The following is a 23,385-nucleotide window of genomic DNA, read 5'->3' on the forward strand; positions in this document are numbered from 1 at the left end:
TTCTCTCTCTTTTTTTTCTCTTTTCTCCCTCTCTCTTTTACATACATACAGTTGTGCTCAAAAGTTTACATATCCGGTAGAATTTTTGCTTTCTTGGCCTTTTTTTCAGAGAATATGAATGATAACACCAAAACTTTTTCTCCACTCATGGTTAGTGGTTGGGTGAAGCCATTTATTGTCAAACTACCGTGTTTTCTCTTTTTAAATAATAATGACAACCCAAAGCATCCAAATGACCCTGATCTAAAGAAATAATACTGCGGGGGCAAAAATAAAATGTAAAAAAGTAAAACATGCTGGTAAGCTCCTGGTTATTATGTTCAAAATACATGTAATAAAAGCCCTGGCAAAAATTATGGACTCACCGGCCTTCATCATCCCCAAACATCCTTTCAATTGATGGGATAAGAAAAGTGTCCAAAATATCAACATAAACTTGTGCATTTATTGAAGATGTAATGACAGCCATCTCCCCAGTGCTCTCCCCAGTGCCTTTACCTGACATGCAGCCCCATATCATCAATTACTGTGGAAATTTGCATGTTCTCTTCAGGCAGTCATCTCTATAAATCTCATTGGAACGGCACCAAGCAAAAGTTCCAGCATCATCACCTTGCCCAATGCAGATTCGTGATTCATCACTGAATATGATTTTCATCCAGTCATCCACAGTCCACGATTGCTTTTCCTTAGCCCATTGTAACCTTGTTTTTTTCTGTTTAGGTGTTAATGATGGCTTTCGTTTAGCTTTTCTATATGTTAATCCCATTTCCTTTAGGCGGTTTCTTACAGTTTGGTCACAGACGTTGACTCCAGTTTCCTCCCATTCGTTCCTCATTTGTTTTGTTGTGTATTTCCTTTTTTGGAGACACATTGCTTGAAGTTTCCGGTCTTGACGCTTTGATGTCTTTCTTGGTCTACCAGTATGTTTGCCTTTAACAACCTTCCCATGTTGTTCGTATTTGGTCCAGATTTTAGACTCAGCTGACTGTGAACAAACCAACATCTTTTGCAACATTGCATGATGATTTACCCTCTTTTAAGAGTTTGATAATCCTCTCCTTTGTTACAATTGACATCTCTCGTGTTGGAGCCATGATTCATGTTAGTCCACTTGGTGCAACAGCTCTCCAAGGTGTGATCACTCCTTTTTAGATGCAGACTAACGAGCAAATCTAATTTGATGAAGGTGTTAGTTTTGGGTATGAACATTTACAGGATGATGCCATAATTTTTTCCTCAGAATTGAGTGATTCCATAATTTTTCCCCTCTGCTTGGTTAAAAAAAGTAACCATTACTGACTACCACATTTTTTGTTCTTGATTTTTTAGTGTTTCTTAAGCCAGAAAGTTGCCATTTGAAATGACTTTAGTTTTGTGCCATGTCTGTGATCTGATTTTTTTTCTACAAAATTAAACAACTGAATGAACATCCTCCAAGGCCGGTGATTCCATAATTTTTGCCAGGGGTTGTATATCAGGTAGTCATTGACCTGTTGGGGTGGGCAGAGGTGTCTGTCCCGTGGCTAGCCACATTGTTTGGCCACGTTCTCATTGTATTAAGAGTTTGAAGGATTATTCTCAAAATTTTAAGCTATTCCCTATACGTAGATAACTATTTATAAAGTTCTGCTAAGGTTGGTAAAGTTCTGCATAAGATACTGGATGGCTTGCTGATCATTGGGGAGCTGACTGATTGGACTTCCCAAAGTCTGGACTCCGGAACATGGTAGTCGGGCATATAGATTAGGTGCGTGTGGTCAACCTCCACTCCATTTGTTGTTAGTGGGAATAATGGAGAAAGTGGAGCACAGAGTCGTCAGGAACTCTTCTACAAGTGGGATTGTGGCTAGCCATAGCCCACAAGAAAGTGCCATAAATCCTAGCAGATATCTACTCTGGCTCACAGCATGAAGATGCGCCATATTAATGAATGAATTTGGCGTATCTTACTCCTGGAGGCTTTTGATGAAGACTGGTGTAGGAAACTCAAGTCTTGATGAGTCCCCCCCTTGTTATTTTCCAGTCCTCTGATCCCACTGATACAGAGGGTAGGATTTGGTGTGAGACTATCCTTTTCTAGCCTTCCATCCTAAGAGACAATATCACCTAATGACTTCTGATGACAGAAATCAGCGTAATACAAATCTCTCTTTTACAGCTCAATAGACCCTGCTCGGCCCGACAGCGACAGTGATGAGGAGGTAAGAGTAACCCCTTTTTTTTGGTCCGTTGCCATGGTAACTTTAGAATTGCTATCTTTCCTCTGATTGCTCATCTACTGGTTGCACTGGGAAATTAAAAGGTACAAAGGTGATAAGGACTACTTGTGCCCATTAGGGATGTCTGCTAGCAGCAGCTCAAGCAGGCGACGATATACCTTGTATATCAAGTACATCTGAAAAACAATTGGTAAATGTTATTTTCATCCCGCAAGCCTCGTTTTGAAATTCCGAATAAAAACAATATTTGTAAATTGTTAATTTTGTATGGAGTCAGTAATAAAATACAATGTAATGTTGTTTTTATTTTTTTATGTTCTACTGTCAAAAGTAGTATTTGACTGTAGATCAATGGTATAAAGGCATCGCAGTAATAAAAGCACGTGTGTGCACTGCGGCCTGCCGCCCTGATAAATGTCTTATATTGCCTGTAGGGCAATGTCCGCTGGGCTGTCATTTTCAGTCCTTCTGTAGGACCATCCCCGTAAGGTAGATGTCACTTTGGATTTCCTAACATTAAGGTACCGTCACATTAAGCGACGCTGCAGCGATAGCGACAGCGATGCCGATCGCTGCAGCGTCGCTGTTTGGTCGCTGGAGGGGCGGTCACACAGACCGCTCTCCAGCGACAAACGATGCCGAGGTCCCCGGGTAACCAGGGTAAACATCGGGTTGCTAAGCGCAGGGCCGCGCTTAGTAACCCGATGTTTACCCTGGTTACCAGCGTAAAAGTTAAAAAAACAAACAGTACATACTCACCAGCGCGTCCCCCAGCGTCTGCTTCCTGACACTGACTGAGCTCCGGCCCTAACAGCACAGCGGTGACGTCACCGCTGTGCTTTCACTTTCAGTTTAGGGCCGGCGCTCAGTCAGTGTCAGGAAGCAGAGGCTGGGGGACGCGCAGGTGAGTATGTACTGTTTGTTTTTTTAACTTTTACGCTGGTAACCAGGGTAAACATCGGGTTACTAAGCGCGGCCCTGCGCTTAGTAACCCGATGTTTACCCTGGTTACCAGTGTAAAATATCGCTGGTATCCTTGCTTTTGCTGTCAAACACGGCGATACACGGCGACCTAGCGACCAAATAAAGTGCAGACCTTCTAGCAGCGACCAGCAATTTCACAGCGGGATCCAGATCGCTGCTGCGTGTCAAATACAGCGATATCGCTATCCAGGTCACTGCAACGTCACAGATCGCTGGCGATATCGCCTAGTGTGACGGTACCTTTACTGTGCACCAATCCCACGACCATTCAATATTATGGCCGGGATCCTAAAATGTAAATTTACCTAATTCCCTCACATAAATCAACAATATTGAAAAAAAAGTGCTCCTTCATGAGGGTCAGTCGTAGCATGGTCCAGCAGTTATTACATTGTGTCCTTACCGCTGTCCATTATTTCCTTCTTCACTAGTCTTCCCAGTTACACCCCAGTTTGCCCCGTCCTACCTGCTCATGTTCTGCTGTAGAATTAGGATTCCTCAGGGATTGGTGCACAGAAAGCTTTTTATTATTGTTCACTGATGCCACTAAAATGGCAGGGAAAGTGCACTATATGGCCATGCAGTCACAGGGCGGATACATTATATGGCCATGCAGTCACGGGGGATGTATTATATGGCCATGCAGTCACGGGGGATGTATTATATGGACTTGCAGTCACGGGGGGATGTATTATATGGCCATGCAGTCACGGGGGATGTATCATATGGACTTGCAGTCACGGGCCAGATATGTCTAATATGGACATTTAGTCACCCGGCGGATGTATTATGTGGACATGCAGTCACGGGCGGATGTATTATATGGACATATAGTCACGGGCGGGTGTATTATATGGACATATAGTCACGGGTGGATGTATTATATGGACATATAGTCACGGGCGGGTGTATTATATGGACATATAGTCACGGGTGGATGTATTATATGGACATATAGTCACGGGCTGATGTATTATATGGACATATAGTCACGGGGGGATGTATTATATGGACTTGCAGTCACCGGCGGATGTATTATATGGACATATAGTCACGGGCGGGTGTATTATATGGACATATAGTCACGGGTGGATGTATTATATGGACATATAGTCACGGGCGGATGTATTATATGGACATATAGTCACGGGGGGATGTATTATATGGACTTGCAGTCACGGGCGGATGTATTATATGGACATATAGTCACGGGCGGATGTATTATATGGACATATAGTCACGGGTGGATGTATTATATGGACATATAGTCACGGGCGGATGTATTATATGGACATATAGTCACGGGTGGATGTATTATATGGACATGCAGTCACGGGGCGGGTGTATTATATGGATATAGAGTCACTGGGCGGATGTATTATATGGACATGCAGTCACGGGCCGGATGTGTCTAATATGGACATTTAGTCACCCGGCGGATGTATTAGGCTGGTTTCACACTTGCGTTTTTGTCCGCTGCGTTTTAGCGCTAAAAAACGCATGCCTTTTTTTTCTATACTTAACATTAAAAAACGCATTTTTAGCGTGCGTTTTGACGCGTTTTCGGCAACGCATGCGTTTTTTGACGCGTGCGTTCATTTGCAGATATGCAACCTGTAGTAATTTCTAGCGGCGTTTTTTTGCCGCAAAAAAACGCATGCGTTTATTCGCGGCAAAAAATGTATTGCTGTCTATGTAAATGCATGCCTTTTTAAGCAAATGCGTTTGCTTGCGTTAAAAACGCATGCGTTTTTATAGAAAAACACAAGAAAACCCTAACCCTAAACACAAGAAAAAACAAGAAAACCCTAACCCTAACCCTGACAAGCCACCCCCACCATCAAGGTGATAAAGGGATCCAAACCCTAACCCTATATGACAGTCAATACTCTACGAGTTTATATTTTTAGTACTCTATAGCAATACCGTATATCTTGGGGTGTCCACATTGAACAAAGCTTTTTATTAGAAGAATGTCCTGGTCACCAGGTCAACATAATAGCCAATTCCTATGGATCCCTAGGGTTAGGGGTAGGGTTAGGGGTAGGGTTAGGGTTTGGATCCCTTTATCACCTTGATGGTGGGGGGGTGGCTTGTCAGGGTTAGGGGTAGGGTTAGGGTTAGGGTTTGGATCCCTTTATCACCTTGATGGTGGGGGGTGGCTTGTCAGGGTCAGGGTTAGGGGTAGGGTTAGGGTTTGGATCCCTTTATCACCTTGATGGTGGGGGGTGGCTTGTTAGGGTTAGGGGTAGGGTTAGGGTTTGGATCCCTTTATCACCTTGATGGTGGGGGGTGGCTTGTCAGGGTTAGGGGTAGGGTTAGGGTTAGGGTTTGGATCCCTTTATCACCTTGATGGTGGGGGGTGGCTTGTCAGGGTTAGGGGTAGGGTTAGGGTTAGGGTTTGGATCCCTTTATCACCTTGATGGTGGGGGGTGGCTTGTCAGGGTCAGGGTTAGGGGTAGGGTTAGGGTTTGGATCCCTTTATCACCTTGATGGTGGGGGGTGGCTTGTCAGGGTTAGGGGTAGGGTTAGGGTTTGGATCCCTTTATCACCTTGATGGTGGGGGGTGGCTTGTCAGGGTCAGGGTTAGGGTTAGGGTTTGGGTTTGGATCCCTTTATCACCTTGATGGTGGGGGGTGGCTTGTCAGGGTAGGGTTAGGGTTAGGGTTTGGATCCCTTTATCACCTTGATGGTGGGGGGGTGGCTTGTCAGGGGTAGGGATAGGGTTAGGGTTTGGATCCCTTTATCACCTTGATGGTGGGGGGTGGCTTATCAGTGACCTGGTGACCAGGACATTCTTCTAATAAAAAGCTACCCCTAACCCTAGGGATCCTAACCCTAACCCTATCCATAACCCTAACCCTAGCTATTTATGTTTATAGTGGGTTTTCTAGTTGATTTTGATGATTGGCAGCTGTCACACACTTCTCAGCATGCGTCTAAAAAACGCAGCGTTTTGCCGCGTTTACATGCGTTTTTTCACCACATGCGTTTTTTTTAAAAACGCTGCAGATCAAAACGCAAGTGTGAAACCAGCCTTATATGGACATGCAGTCACGGGGCGGGTGTATTATATGGATATAGAGTCACTGGGCGGATGTATTATATGGACATGCAGTCACGGGGCGGATGTGTCTAATATGGACATTTAGTCACCCGGCGGATGTATTATGTGGACATGCAGTCACGGGCGGATGTATTATATGGACATATAGTCACGGGTGGATGTATTATATGGACATATAGTCACGGGTGGATGTATTATATGGACATGCAGTCACGGGGCGGGTGTATTATATGGACATATAGTCACAGGCGGGTGTATTATATGGACTTGCAGTCATGGGGCGGATGTGTCTAATATGGACATTTAGTCACCCGGTGGATGTATTATGTGGACATGCAGTCACGGGCGGATGTATTATATGGACATATAGTCACGGGTGGATGTATTATATGGACATATAGTCACGGGTGGATGTATTATATGGACATATAGTCACGGGTGGATGTATTATATGGACATATAGTCACGGGCGGGTGTATTATATGGACTTGCAGTCCAGGGGCAGATGTATTATATGGAAATGCAGTCACGGGGCTGGTGTATTATATGGACATGCAGTCACGGGGCGGGAGTATTATATGGTTATAGAGTCACTGGGTGGATGTATTATATGGACATGCAGTCACGGGGCGGATGTATTATGTGGACATGCAGTCACGGGGCGGGAGTATTATATGGTTATAGAGTCACTGGGTGGATGTATTATATGGACATATAGTCACGGGTGGATGTATTATATGGACATATAGTCACGGGTGGATGTATTATATGGACATATAGTCACGGGTGGATGTATTATATGGACATATAGTCACGGGCGGGTGTATTATATGGACTTGCAGTCAAGGGGCAGATGTATTATATGGAAATGCAGTCACGGGGCTGGTGTATTATATGGACATGCAGTCACGGGGCGGGAGTATTATATGGTTATAGAGTCACTGGGTGGATGTATTATATGGACATGCAGTCACGGGGCGGATGTATTATGTGGACATGCAGTCACGGGGCGGGAGTATTATATGGTTATAGAGTCACTGGGTGGATGTATTATATGGACATGCAGTCACGGGGCGGATGTATTATGTGGACATGCAGTCATGGGGCGGAAGTATTATATGGATATGTAGTCACAGGCCGGATGTGTCTAATATGGATATTTAGTCACCCGGCGGATGTATTATGTGGACATGTAGTCACGGGGCGGGTGTATTATATGGACATGCAGTCACGGGGTGGGTGTATTATATGGACGTGCAGTCACGGGGTGGGTGTATTATATGGACATGCAGTCACGGGGCTGATGCACTATATTATATGGACATGTAGTCACGGGGTGGGTGTATTATATGGACATGCAGTCACGGGGCTGATGCACTATATTATATGGACATGTAGTCACGGGGTGGGTGTATTATATGGACATGCAGTCACGGGGCTGATGCACTATATTATATGGACATGTAGTCACGGGGTGGGTGTATTATATGGACATTCAGTTTATGGGTTGGGTGTATTATATGGACATGCAGTCACGGGGCTGATGCACTATATTATATGGACATGTAGTCACGGGGTGGGTGTATTATATGGACATGCAGTCCATTCTAAACTAATTTTGGGTTTAGGAGCCAAAAAATGAACGTGGAGAGAGATATTTTTAATGTTGGTAGTGACAAGGCTTCCACTGTATATGTTGAGGCCCTGGCAGAACTTGGGCCTGTCCAGTGAGGCCCGGTCAAGACATAATTATTAGGCACCTTCAGGAAGAGTTGGTCTGCCCTCACCATCTGTAACAACTTCCTCTCTTCTTGGGAGGGGTCTATAAGATTTTGGGGGTGTCTTGTTTAAATTTTTGCCCTTTCATTCAGAAGAGCATTTGTGGGGTCAGACACTTGTGTTGGTGGAGGGGCCTTGCTCACAATCTCTGTTCCAGTCCGATGGGATTGTAGTCAGGACTCTATGTATTCTCATTGTTGGTACCTCCAGCACTTCTGAGAGCCCTTGCTGAGTGGAGGTCTATCATACGCACCTTTCTCTGTTAATTTCCTATGGGGACTATTAGGGATGTGCTCAGCTATCAGATAGTCCCATGTTTATTGTCGGGGCAATTGTTGTTTGTTTTTTTACGAGGGGGAGTAATTTTTAAATATGTCACAGTAAACTATGTTCTTGTAAATCCTGTAGGTTGTTCTGATCTTTGATACCCTTCCCTGATGATCAATCGCTGTATAATAGGGGTGTACAAATTTCCATAGATGTCTGTTAGGTGCGGGTTTTACCTTCTGGGTCTCCCAACTTGTGAAAGTTTTGGTGACCAATTTACACTCTATGGAATGGGAAAGCATCCATGTGGCTCCCCCCTATTGTGATTACTACCACTAGAAACAATGGACAGAGCCTACGCAGACATTGACGGCCACCTCTCCATCGCATCTACTTCTTTTGAGGTGTGATTTTGGTGAAGGGATTTAGCCCGTCCTGCACGGTGTGCCTCTTCTCTGATCTGTGACATGAAAGCTACATGTCCGCGGGGGCCAGATGCAGACAAGCGTGGCTGTGTTTATATGAGTGAGGGCCACATTGACCCCTGGCCGCAGGATGAGGACCCCAGCTCTAAAAGGTATACATTCTCAATCACCCATGAACTCTATAGTCCAGAGTCTGCAAAACAAGGAAGCTTGATGTTGAGCCTTATTTTAGAGGGATGTGAGTAAAGTGCTATATACATAGTGGAAATTCAATAATGAAGCCTTAAGAAGCTGTGATTGCGTCTATAGCCTTACTATAGTACTGGGCACCGGTCGGGTCGGCTATGGCCGCTGGCATTAGACTAGCTGCCACCCACACACAGCTTACAAATAGTAGCACGAACTCGAGGTCGTCTGTAGAGCACAAGCTCCAGTGGTAAATGCTATTATATATGCTATTATTATATATTCACTAAGTGCTGACATTAGTCCCAGACCTGCCGGATGGATAAGTACTGCCAGGGACTGGGCTAGAGTGCAGGCCGGCAAATCTAATGACTTCTGATAAGAGCGCATTTAGGAGGCCACTTCTGTCTTTACTTAGAAACCAAAAGGTCTCGGGTCTGCGGGTAGAAACCATGATCAATTCCTATTTGAAGATCTAATAACTGTTCTCCCTTCTGTAACATTTCGGGACTGGCCCCTGGGTGCAATTTATACTCCTAAATATTATAAATTAGTTTCTAATTTATTAAATTAAATGCATATAGGTAAATATTGTTAAATGTAGCACTAACTAAAAAAAACTTTCTATGGATCTATAGGGTGGATTAAAAAAATGGTATAAAATAAGAGCAAAAACTGGCCACTTTAATAATATGTCCTATATTGGGTCTGCATGTACTTATCGGGCTCAGCAGCTGAGCCTGCACCATACCCAACAGCTGAGAGCCTGACTCTGGGGATGTGTGACTTGTTAGACTTTTTGCTGTAGTTTAACCCCTTCATGACCCAGCCTATTTTGGCCTTAATGACCTTGCCGTTTTTTGCAATTCTGACCAGTGTCCCTTTATGAGGTAATAACTCCGGAACGCTTCAACGGATCCTAGCGATTCTGAGATTGTTTTTTCGTGACATATTGGGCTTCATGTTAGTGGTAAATTTAGGTCGATAATTTCTGAGTTTATTTGTGAAAAAAATGGAAATTTGGCGAAAATTTTGAAAATTTCGCAATTTTCACATTTTGAATTTTTATTCTGTTAAACCAGAGAGTTATGTGACACAAAATAGTTAATAAATAACATTTCCCACATGTCTACTTTACATCAGCACAATTTTGGAAACAAATTTTTTTTTTGCTAGGAAGTTATAAGGGTTAAAATTTGACCAGTGATTTCTCATTTTTACAACAAAATTTACAAAACCATTTTTTTTAGGGACCACCTCACATTTGAAGTCAGTTTGAGGGTTCTATATGGCTGAAAATACCAAAAAGTGACACCATTCTAAAAACTGCACCCCTCAAGGTGCTCAAAACCACATTCAAGAAGTTTATTAACCCTTCAGGTGTTTCACAGCAGCAGAAGCAACATGGAAATAAAAAATGAACATTTAACTTTTTAGTCACAAAAATGATCTTTTAGCAACAATTTTTTTATTTTCCCAAGGGTAAAAGGAGAAACTGGACCATGGACGTTGTTGTCCAATTTGTCCTGAGTACGCTGATACCTCATATGTGGGAATAAACCACTGTTTGGGCGCACGGCAGGGCTCGGAAGGGAAGGAGCGCCATTTGACTTTTTGAATGAAAAATTGGCTCCAATCTTTAGCGGACACCATGTCGCGTTTGGAGAGCCCCTGCGTGCCTAAACATTGCAGCTCCCCCACAAGTGACCCCATTTTGGAAACTAGACCCCCAAAGGAACTTATCTAGAAGCATAGTGAGCACTTATAACCCCCAGGTGCTTCACAAATTGTTCCGTAAAAATGAAAAAGTACTTTTTTTTCCACAAAAAATTTATTTTAGCCTCAATTTTTTCATTTTCACATGGGCAACAGGATAAAATGGATCCTAAAATTTGTTGGTCAATTTCTCCTGAGTACGCCGATACCTTATATGTGGGGGTAAACCACTGTTTGGGTGCACGGCAAGGCTCGGAAGGGGAGGCGTGCCATTTGACTTTTTGAATGGAAAATTAGCTCCAATCGTTAGCGGACACCATGTCGCGTTTGGAGAGCCCCTGTGTGCCTAAACATTGGAGCTCCCCTACAAGTGACCCCATTTTGGAAACTAGACCCCCCAAGGAACTTATCTAGATGCATAGTGAGCACTTATAACCCCCAGGTGCTTCACAGAAGTTTATAACGCAGAGCCGTGAAAATAAAAAATAATTTTTCTTTCCTCAAAAATGATTTTTAGCCCAGAATTTTTTATTTTCCCAAGGGTAATAGGAGAAATTGGACCCCAAATGTTGTTGTCCAGTTTGTCCTGAGTACGATGATACCCCATATGTGGGGGTAAACCACTGTTTGGGCGCACAGCAGGGCTCGGAAGGGAAGGCACGCCATTTGGCTTTTTGAATGGAAAATTAGCTCCAATCATTAGCGGACACCATGTCGCGTTTGGAGAGCCCCTGTGTGCCTAAACATTGGAGCTCCCGCACAAATGACCCCATTTTGGAAACTAGACCTCCCAAGGAACTAATCTAGATGTGTGGTGAGCACTTTGAACCCCCAAGTGCTTCACAGAAGTTTATAACGCAGAGCCATGAAAATAAAAAAATTTTTTTCTTTTCTCAAAAATGATTTTTTAGCCCACAATTTTTTATTTTCCCAAGGGTAACAGGAGAAATTGGACCCCAAAATTTGTTGTCCAGTTTCTCCTGAGTACGCTGATACCCCATATGTGGGGGTAAACCACTGTTTTGGCACACATCGGGGTTCGTAAGGGAAGTAGTGACGTTTTGAAATGCAGACTTTGATGGAATGCTCTGCGGGCGTCAGGTTGCGTTTGCAGAGCCCCTGATGTGCCTAAACAGTAGGAACTCCCCACAAGTGACTCCACTTTGGAAACTAGACCCCCAAGGGAACTTATCTAGATGTGTGGTGAGCACTTTGAACCCCCAAGTGCTTCACAGAAGTTTATAACGCAGAGCCGTGAAAATAATGTGTTTCCTTTCCTCAAAAATATTTTTTAGCCCAGAATTTTTTATTTTTGCAAGAGTAACAGGAGAAATTGGACCCCAAAAGTTGTTGTCCAGTTTCTCCTGAGTACGCTGATACCCCATATGTGGGGGTAAACCACTGTTTGGGCATATGCCGGGGCTCGGAAGGGAAGTAGTGACGTTTTGGAATGCAGACTTTGATGGAATGGTCTGCGGGCATCATGTTACGTTTGCAGAGCCCCTGATATGCCTAAACAGTAGAAACCCCCCACAATTGACCCCATTTTGGAAACTAGACCCCCCAAGGAACTTATCTAGATGTGTGGTGAGCACGTTCAACCCCCAAGTGCTTCACAGAAGTTTACAACGCAGAGCCGTGAAAATAAAAAATCATTTTTCTTTCCTCAAAAAAGATGTTTTAGCAAGCAATTTTTTATTTTCACAAGGGTAACAGGAGAAATTGGACCCCAATATTTGTTGCCCAGTTTGTTGTGAGTACGCTGATACCCCATATGTGGGGGTAAACCACTGTTTGGGCGCATGTCAGGGCTCGGAAGGGAAGTAGTGACATTTGAAATGCAGACTTTGATGGAATGGTCTGCGGGCGTCACATTGCATTTGCAGAGCCCCTGATGTGCCTAAACAGTAGAAACACCCCACAAGTGACCCCATTTTGGAAACTAGACCCCTCAAGGAACTTATCTAGATGTGTGGTGAGCACTTTCAACCCCCAAGTGCTTCACAGAAGTTTATAACGCAGAGCCGTGAAAATAAAAAATAATTGTTCTTTCCTCAAAAATTATGTTTTAGCAAGTAATTTTTTATTTTTGCAAGGGTAACAGGAGAAATTGGACCCCAACAGTTGTTGCCCAGTTTGTCCTGAGTACGCTGGTACCCCAAATGTGGGGGTAAACCACTGTTTGGGCGCACGTTGGGGCTTGGAAGGGAGGGAGCACCATTTGACTTTTTGAATGCAAGATTGGCTGGAATCAATGGTGGCGCCATGTTGCGTTTGGAGACCCCTGATGTGCCTAAACAGTGGAAACCCCTCAATTCTAACTTCAACACTAACCCCAACACACCCCTAATCCTAATCCCAACTGTAGCCATAACCCTAATCACAACCCTAACCCCAACACACAGCCAAATCCGCTGCGGATCCGCGGCCAATCCGCTGCGGATCCGCGGCCAAATCCGCACTGTGTGCACATGCCATAACCCTAACCCTACCCCTAACCCTACCCGTAACCCTAACCCTACCCCTAACCCTAACCCTACCCCTAGTTCTAACCCTAACCCTAGTGGAAAACGAAAAAAAATAAAAAAAAATATTTTCTTTATTTTATTATTGTCCCTACCTATGGGGGTGATAAAGGGGGGGGTTTATTTATTATTTTTTTTATTTTGATCGCTGTGATAGAACCTACCACAGCGATCAAAATGTACTTGTAAGGAATCTGCCGGCTGGCAGATTCGGCGGGCGCACTGAGCATGCGCCCGCCATTTTGGAAGATGGCGGCGTCCAGCGAGGAGACGTACGGACACCGGGAGGATCGGTAAGTATGAAGGGGTGGTGGGGGGGTGGATCGGAGCACAGGGGGGGTAATCGGACCACAGGGGGTGTGAGTCCAAACAAGGAGGGAGCGGACAGGAGGACGGGGGAGCCGGCAGGCGGACGGAGGGGACCGGACCCCATAACGGAGGACTGGGGGGGCGATCGGTGGGTGTGGGGGGGGTCACTTCAGTATTTCCAGCCATGGCCGATGATATTGCAGCATCAGCCATGGCTGGATTGTAATGTTTCACCAGTTTTTTAGGTGAAATATTACAAATCGCTCTGATTGGCAGTTTCACTTTCAACAGCCAATCAGAGCGATCGTAGCCACGAGGGGGTGAAGCCACCCCCCCTGGGCTGAAGCACCACTCCCCCTGTCTCTGCAGATCGGGTGATATGGGAGTTAACCCCTTCACCCGATCTGCAGGGACGCGATCATTCTGTGACACAGCATATGCGTCACAGGTCGGATTGGCACCGACTTTCATGACGCATACGCTGTGTCACAGGTCGGGAAGGGGTTAAATAAAATCAGTGTTTTTATCAGCACCAGAGGACTACGTCACATGTGCAAGCCAGTCCTGCTAATTTTTGTAACCCCACCTCCACCTCTTGCTGACAATGTACAGTGTGCGCAGAAAGCTGCCAATCAGTGGTGTGGGCGGGGTTATACAGAGCTCAGCATTCAGGGAACTGCTAGATCTGCATCAAAACTGCACTAAGCATCCCAGTAAGTGACACATCCCTGGCATCAGGTTTTCTGTCCCTACATCAGACGGCTCTCCGATTCCATAGCAAAAGCCTGCTGACAGATTGCCTTTTAAAAATTCAGTTCACCACCCCCTTCCCAGTTTAGAAATAAAAACCATTTGTTACCGCCACATCTGTATATCTGTAGAAGTCCGATTTTATAAAAATAATAACATTAATTAATCCATACGGTAGCTTCCAGGTTTCTATTGAGTGACAGCAAACAGAGATGTTAAACACGTGGACTTTGTACAGAAAGCGCATTGGAAATGTACAGTTAGGTCCATATATATTTGGACAGAGACAACATTTTTCTCATTTTGGTTATGGACATTACCACAATGAATTTTAAACAAAACAATTCAGATGCAGTTGAAGTTCAGACTTTCAGCTTTCATTTGAGGGTATCCACATTAAAATTGGATGAAGAGTTTAGGAGTTTCAGCTCCTTAACCTGTGCCACCCTGTTTTTAAAGGGACCAAAAGTAATTGGACAATTGACTCCAAGGCTATTTCATGGACAGGTGTGGGCAATCCCTTCGTTATGTCATTCTCAATTAAGCAGATAAAAGGCCTGGAGTTGATTTGAGGTGTGGTGCTTGCATTTGGAAGGTTTTCCTATGAAGTAAACATGCGGTCAAAAGCGCTCTCCATGCAGGTGAAACAAGCCATCCTTAGGCTATGTTCACACTTTGCGGGTTTTGCCGCGGATCCGCAGCGGATTTGACACTGCAGATCCGCAGCAGTTTTCCATGCAGGGTAAAGTACAATGTTACCCTATGGAAAACAAAACCCGCTGTGCACATGCTGCGGATTTCCGCGGAAAAAGCCGCGCGGCTTTTCTGCGGAAAAAAAGAAGGAGCATGTCACTTCTTGGTGCAGAATCGCAGCGATTCTGCACCCATAGAAATGCATTGATCCGCTAACTTCCCGCATGGGGCTGTGCCCACGTTGCGGGAAGTTAAGCGGATAATGTGCAGATGGTACCCGGGGTGGAGGAGAGGAGACTCTCCTCCAGGCCCTGGGAACCATATTTGGGTGTAAAAAAACGAATTAAAATAAAAAATAATGCTATACTCACCTCTCTGCGCTGCCCGCGGCGTCCGGTCTCAGTTGCTGTGCCGAACAGGACCTGTGGTGACGTCGCGGTCACATGACCGTGACGTCACGAAGGTCCTTGTCGGCACAGCCGCTTGCAGCGCCGAGGAGATCGCGACGTCAGAGGGTGAGTATAGCCAATTTTTATTATTTTTTACATTACTATTGATGCTGCATATTGCTGCATATGCAGCATCAATAGTACAGGAGTAATCCCGCAGCGGAAACCGCGGAACAAACCGCGATAAATCTGCAGGGATAACCGCAGCGGTTTTGCCCTGCAGATTTATCAATTCCGCTGCGGGATTAACCCGCAGAGGAACCCGCAAAGTGTGAACGTGGCCTTAAGCTGTGAAAACAGAAAAAACCCATCCGAGAAATTGCTACAATATTATTAGTGGCAAAATCTACAGTTTGGTACATCCTGAGAAAGAAAGAAAGCACTGGTGAACTCATCAATGCAAAAAGACCTGGGCGCCCACAGAAGACAACAGTGGTGGATGATCGCAGAATAATCTCCATGGTGAAGAGAAACCCCTTCACAACAGCCAACCAAGTGACCAACACTCTCCCGGAGGTCGGCGTATCAATATCCAAATCTACCATAAAGAGTAGACTGCATGAAAGTAACTACAGAGGGTTCACTGCACGGTGCAAGCCACTCATAAGCATCAAGAAGAAAAAGGCGAGACTGGACTTTGCTAAAAAACATCTAAAAAAGCCAGCACAGTTCAGGAAGAACATTCTTTGGACAGATGAAACCAAGATCAACCTCTACTAGAATGATGGAAAGAGAAAAGTATGGCGAAGGCGTGGAACAGCTCATGATCCAAAGCATACCACATCATCTGTAAAACACGGTGGAGGCAGTGTGATGGCTTGGGCATGCATAGCTGCCAGTGGCACTGGGTCACTAGTGTTTATTGATGATGTGACACAGGACAGAAGCAGCCGAATGAATTCTGAGGTCTTCAGAGCCGCCATACTGTGTGCTCAGATCCAGCCAAATGCAGCCAAACTGATTGGTCGTCGTTTCATACTACAGATGGACAATGACCCAAAACATAAAGCCAAAGCAACCCAGGAGTTTATTAAAGCAAAGAAGTGCAATATTCTTGAATGGCCAAGTCAGTCACCTGATCTGAACCCAATTGAGCAGCATTTCACTTGTTATAGACTAAACTTCAGACAGAAAGGCTCACAAACAAACAGCAACTGAAAACCACCACAGTGAAGGCCTGGCCGAGCATCAAAAAGGAGGAAACACAGCGTCTGGTGATGTCCATGAGTTCAAGACTTCAGGCAGTCATTGCCAACAAAGGGTTTTCAACCAAGTACTAGAAATGAACATTTTATTTAAAATTATTGAATCTGTCCAATTACTTTTGGTCCCTTTAAAAACAGGGTGGCACATGTTAAGGAGCTGAAACTCCTAAACCCTTCATCCAATTTTAATGTGGATACCCTCAAATGAAAGCTGAAAGTCTGAACTTCAACTGCATCTGAATTGTTTTGTTTAAAATTCATTGTGGTAATGTCTATAACCAAAATTAGAAAAAGGTTGTCTCTGTCCAAATATATATGGACCTAACTGTATCTTCTAGCAAGATGAAGTAGAACATTTAGTTGTCATGGATCATTAGAAATCCTTGTTTTTCATTTTTTGACACGTTGCAGTGATCAAATATAAGAGAGCGGCACTTAATAAACATCGTTCATCATGTCCTAAACGATTTGTTATGTGTAATAGCATTGATAATTACCGTAAATATCTAAAAAAATAAAACGGTACACATTTTCTGGCAATTTTCTGATGAGGTCGGGTGTAGTGTAGTATTGATATATAGGTGGCCTCCCCTATTATACATTAATGTGGATTTACTCTAGAACACTCTGACAATTCAGAGAAAACATCATTTTTAAAGAGAGAAGTGTGCAGCGGGCAGCTCTCTCCTCTGCAGTGGCGTAGCTTGGGGGGTGCACAGAGCTAGTTACCGGGGGGTGCCAAGTTCTATGGGGGTGCCAAATTTAACCCTCTACCCCCACTTTTGCTTCTTCCTAGTGTAGCGCCAAGAGCTTCATTGACCTCTAGGTCGGCAAAACAGGCTCCTAGACAGAGTGCAGCAGGGGAAGCAAAATGATTGTGTAGCAACCAGTTACCAAATCTCTCAGTATGATAAAGTGAGCTTTGTCTTCAGTCACTGCCTGGATAAATTACAGCCGCTATCAAACTCATTTTGGCTACAGCGCTCTGCATAGGCAGTAACTGAAATAACAAAAGCTGCTGTGTAGTCTCCTACAAGTTCCCTCCTGAGAGGAAAGGCAGAGACTGCTATGGGAGCTGTCTCAAATTTAAAAAGTTTTAAATAATAAAAAAAAAAAAACGCTAACGTTTAAAATTAAGTTTTTTACATACTTTTTCTAACCCTAGCTCCATGTCAGCAGGCAGAACCCAAGAAAAAAATGAAATATGAGCATATTCCCTACAGCAAGTAAATAAGTAAATGGTAATAGTACATGTAAATTACATAGGGAGCTTAGTTAACACTATTTTGAACAAAAAAGCATGAAGGCCATCCACCAGGACAAGGTGCGTCCATCGAGACAGCCCTAACCTGCCTGTATTGTTAAAACCTTACCATGTGCCAAGCAATGCCAATGTGAATAATGGCAGAACGGGGCCCGACTGAGACAGCCATTCATGGGAAGCTAAAAAAATAACAAAAATGTAATAAGTAAAAAAATCTAACTATCTTTAAATTTCCTGTCTAATGGTACATGGGTTAGAGGTCGCAAACTACTTTCTTTGCCTATAAAGCGGGCAACTGGTGCTCTACCTTCTCCTCTCCCAGCGTCACTTCGTCCTCCCCTTTCACCGGTCTTGGCCCTAGACCCCACTCTTCAGCCTCCCTTGAGGGACTGGATACCATTTACCCACCAAATGTAGGCTCACAACCTGATGCAGATCCAAACTACTCAGACTCTCACGTGACTAATTATTTCTAAATATTAGGAAAATTCAAGTGAGGACGATGAAGATGACATGGACAGTGATGAGAAACAACAGATGAAAGAGCGTATATCCAGCAAGCTAAAAGTGGACCCCAGTAAAAGCGCAAAGTCTGCCATGAAATCTTCAGAGGATCTTCCAGAGAAGAAAAGTAGTCGTAGGTAATTGATCAAAAAAGGAGGCGGCATTTGTCTGTGCCGTTAAATATTATTCTAATTGGTCTTTTTTCCCCATCGCTTATTTACATAATGATAGGATTTTTACAAATGTGAACATCTCTCTGTGTTTAAAGGGGACCTGTCAGTGTGTTTTTACATTTGCGATTAGTGCTGTCACTGTGTAAGCACTCCTTTTCCAGTAGAGAGTATTCCCTTTTTGTACAGATCCAATCCAAGAAACTGGCATTGACATCACTAACTCAAGTAGTTTGCTGTAGTTTCAATACAATCAGTGGTTTATCAGCAGGCAATTATCACTGCAGGACAAGGTGTCATGTGCAAGGTTGTCCGGATAATCTGTGAAACTCCTCCGCCACCACTGATTTTCAGCTTCTTGATAAAGTATAGTGTACACAGAGATCTGTCAATCAGTGTTGGGTGGGTGAGGTTATGCACAACTCCACACTCTGAGCTCTGCTACATCTACAGCAGAGAAAACAGGGATTTTATCAAAACTACAACAAGCAGCCCACTAAGTGACACATCACTAGACTCAGGCTCTCTGCCCCTATATCAGTCTGCTCTCAGATTACATAGCAAAAACCTGCTGATAGATTCCCTTTAACTGACACTATGACCCAAGACATTTCCTTGCCAGCCAATGCAGTCAAGTTTGGTACACCTTTGTTATGCTTTGTGTCACTCTTGTGTTTGCTGCTTAGCTTGACCCTTTAATATAAAGGGCCTAGATTTGTATCACTAACAGAATGTATTTAATATGTAGTTTACTCAGCAGCAACATTTATTAGTCCAACTGTGTCCTTAGTGATCATGGTTCCCCTTTTGATTTTTTTTTCAGTGCAGGACAACTCATTATTTTTCTCTACTAGTTCTTTTCTCCTAATGTAATTCTTCTGTCAACCTCTGGGTGGCACTAAATAACCATCACAAGTAATAATTGTGAACTGTGTATAGCCTAAGGTGTAGGTTCTGGTGAGATATAGAATAAGTGTGTTCCAATAGGATATAGTCCATGTATGTTCCGGAAGGTTTATGGAACATGTATGTTCCTGTGAGTTTATAGAATTTGTATGTTCCGGTAAGATATAGAATATGTATGTTTCTGTGAGTTTATAGAATATGTATGTTTCTGTGAGATATATAATATGTACCGTATGTTTCTGTGAGATATAGAATATGTTCTGGTAAGCTATAGAATATGTATGTTCTGGTAAGATATAGAATATGTATGTTTCTGTGAGTTTATAGAATATGTATGTTCCTGTGAGATATAGAATATGTATTTTCCTGTAAGATATAGAATATGTATGTTCCTGTGAGATATAGAATGTGTATGTTTCTGTGAGAGATAGAATATGTATGTTCTGGTAAGATATAGAATATGTATGTTCTGGTAAACTATAGAATATGTGTGTTCTGGTAAGATATAGAATATGTATGTTCTGGTAAGATATAGAATATGTATGTTTCTGTGAGATATAGAATATGTATGTTTCTGGTAAGATATAGAATATGTGTGTTCTGGTAAAATATAGAATATGTATATTCCTGTGAGATATAGAATATGTATGTTCTGGTAAGATATAGACTATATATGTTCTGGTAAGATATAGAATATGTATGTTCTGGTAAAATATAGAATATGTATGTTCTGGTATGATATAGAATATGTATGTTCTGGTAAAATATAGAATATGTATGTTCTGGTAAGATATAGAATATGTATGTTCTGGTAAGCTATAGAATATGTATGTTCTGGTAAGATATAGAATATATATGTTCTGGTAAGATATAGAATATGTATGTTCTGGTAAAATATAGAATATGTATGTTCTGGTAAGATATAGAATATGTATGTTCTGGTAAGATATAGAATATGTATGTTCTGGTAAGATATAGACTATATATGTTCTGGTAAGATATAGAATATGTATGTTCTGGTAAGATATAGACTATATATGTTCTGGTAAGATATAGAATATGTATGTTTCTGTGATATATAGAATATGTATGTTTCTGTGAGATATAGAATATGTATGTTTCTGTGAGATATAGAATATGTATGTTTCTGTGAGATATAGAATATGTATGTTCCTGTGAGATATAGAATATGTATGTTTCTGTGATATATAGAATATATATGTTTCTGTGAGATATAGAATATGTATGTTCTGGTAAGATATATAATATGTATGTTCTGGTAAGATATAGAAATATGTATGTTCCTGTGAGATATAGAATATGTATGTTTCTGTGATATATAGAATATGTATGTTTCTGTGAGATATAGAATATGTATGTTTCTGTGATATATAGAATATATATGTTTCTGTGAGATATAGACTATATATGTTCTGGTAAGATATAGAATATGTATGTTCCTGTGATATATAGAATATGTATGTTTCTGTGAGATATAGAATATGTATGTTTCTGTGATATATAGAATATATATGTTTCTGTGAGATATAGAATATGTATGTTCTGGTAAGATATATAATATGTATGTTCTGGTAAGATATAGAAATATGTATGTTCCTGTGAGATATAGAATATGTATGTTTCTGTGATATATAGAATATGTATGTTTCTGTGAGATATAGAATATGTATGTTTCTGTGATATATAGAATATATATGTTTCTGTGAGATATAGACTATATATGTTCTGGTAAGATATAGAATATGTATGTTCCTGTGATATATAGAATATGTATGTTTCTGTGAGATATAGAATATATATGTTTCTGTGAGATATAGAATATGTATGTTCTGGTAAGATATAGAAATATGTATGTTCCTGTGAGATATAGAATATGTATGTTTCTGTGAGATATAGAATATGTATGTTTCTGTGATATATAGAATATGTATGTTTCTGTGAGATATAGAATATGTATGTTTCTGTGAGATATAGAATATGTATGTTTCTGTGAGATATAGAATATGTATGTTCCTGTGAGATATAGAATATGTATGTTTCTGTGATATATAGAATATATATGTTTCTGTGAGATATAGAATATGTATGTTCTGGTAAGATATATAATATGTATGTTCCTGTGAGATATAGAATATGTATGTTCCTGTGAGATATAGAATATGTGTGTTCCTGTGATATATAGAATATGTATGTTTCTGTGAGATATAGAATATGTATGTTCCTGTGAGATATAGAATATGTATGTTCCTGTAAGATATAGAATATGTATGTTCCTGTGAGATATAGAATATGTATGTTCCTGTGAGATATAGAATATGTGTGTTCTGGTAAGATATAGAATATGTATGTTCCTGTGAGATATAGAATATGTATGTTCTGGTAAGATATATAATATGTATGTTCCTGTGAGATATAGAATATGTATGTTCCTGTGAGATATAGAATATGTGTGTTCCTGTGATATATAGAATATGTATGTTTCTGTGAGATATAGAATATGTATGTTCCTGTGAGATATAGAATATGTATGTTCCTGTAAGATATAGAATATGTATGTTCCTGTGAGATATAGAATATGTATGTTCCTGTGAGATATAGAATATGTGTGTTCTGGTAAGATATAGAATATGTATGTTCCTGTGAGATATAGAATATGTATGTTCCTGTAAGATATAGACTATATGTGTTCTGGTAAGATATAGAATATGTATGTTCTGGTAAGATATAGAATATGTATGTTCTGGTAAGATATAGAATATGTATGTTTCTGTGAGATATAGAATATGTATGTTTCTGGTAAGATATAGAATATGTGTGTTCTGGTAAAATATAGAATATGTATATTCCTGTGAGATATAGAATATGTATGTTCTGGTAAGATATAGACTATATATGTTCTGGTAAGATATAGAATATGTATGTTCTGGTAAAATATAGAATATGTATGTTCTGGTATGATATAGAATATGTATGTTCTGGTAAAATATAGAATATGTATGTTCTGGTAAGATATAGAATATGTATGTTCTGGTAAGCTATAGAATATGTATGTTCTGGTAAGATATAGAATATATATGTTCTGGTAAGATATAGAATATGTATGTTCTGGTAAAATATAGAATATGTATGTTCTGGTAAGATATAGAATATGTATGTTCTGGTAAGATATAGAATATGTATGTTCTGGTAAGATATAGACTATATATGTTCTGGTAAGATATAGAATATGTATGTTCTGGTAAGATATAGACTATATATGTTCTGGTAAGATATAGAATATGTATGTTTCTGTGATATATAGAATATGTATGTTTCTGTGAGATATAGAATATGTATGTTTCTGTGAGATATAGAATATGTATGTTTCTGTGAGATATAGAATATGTATGTTCCTGTGAGATATAGAATATGTATGTTTCTGTGATATATAGAATATATATGTTTCTGTGAGATATAGAATATGTATGTTCTGGTAAGATATATAATATGTATGTTCTGGTAAGATATAGAAATATGTATGTTCCTGTGAGATATAGAATATGTATGTTTCTGTGATATATAGAATATGTATGTTTCTGTGAGATATAGAATATGTATGTTTCTGTGATATATAGAATATATATGTTTCTGTGAGATATAGACTATATATGTTCTGGTAAGATATAGAATATGTATGTTCCTGTGATATATAGAATATGTATGTTTCTGTGAGATATAGAATATGTATGTTTCTGTGATATATAGAATATATATGTTTCTGTGAGATATAGAATATGTATGTTCTGGTAAGATATATAATATGTATGTTCTGGTAAGATATAGAAATATGTATGTTCCTGTGAGATATAGAATATGTATGTTTCTGTGATATATAGAATATGTATGTTTCTGTGAGATATAGAATATGTATGTTTCTGTGATATATAGAATATATATGTTTCTG

At 41.2% G+C, this 23,385-nt stretch overlaps 1 protein-coding gene across 1 annotated transcript in view; it reads left to right on the plus strand.

The window, feature by feature from the left end:
* Window positions 1-23,385, plus strand: part of CWC27 (CWC27 spliceosome associated cyclophilin) — a 270,523-nt gene that overhangs the window by 55,570 nt on the left and 191,568 nt on the right. Inside the window, exons 9-10 of the mRNA XM_077286145.1 lie at window positions 2,162-2,204; window positions 18,325-18,482. Coding sequence (XP_077142260.1) covers window positions 2,162-2,204; window positions 18,325-18,482 — 201 coding nt within the window. The remainder of the gene's footprint in view (window positions 1-2,161; window positions 2,205-18,324; window positions 18,483-23,385) is intronic.

The sequence above is a fragment of the Ranitomeya variabilis genome, chromosome 1 (assembly GCF_051348905.1).
Source record: "Ranitomeya variabilis isolate aRanVar5 chromosome 1, aRanVar5.hap1, whole genome shotgun sequence".
Lineage (NCBI taxonomy): Eukaryota > Metazoa > Chordata > Amphibia > Anura > Dendrobatidae > Ranitomeya > Ranitomeya variabilis.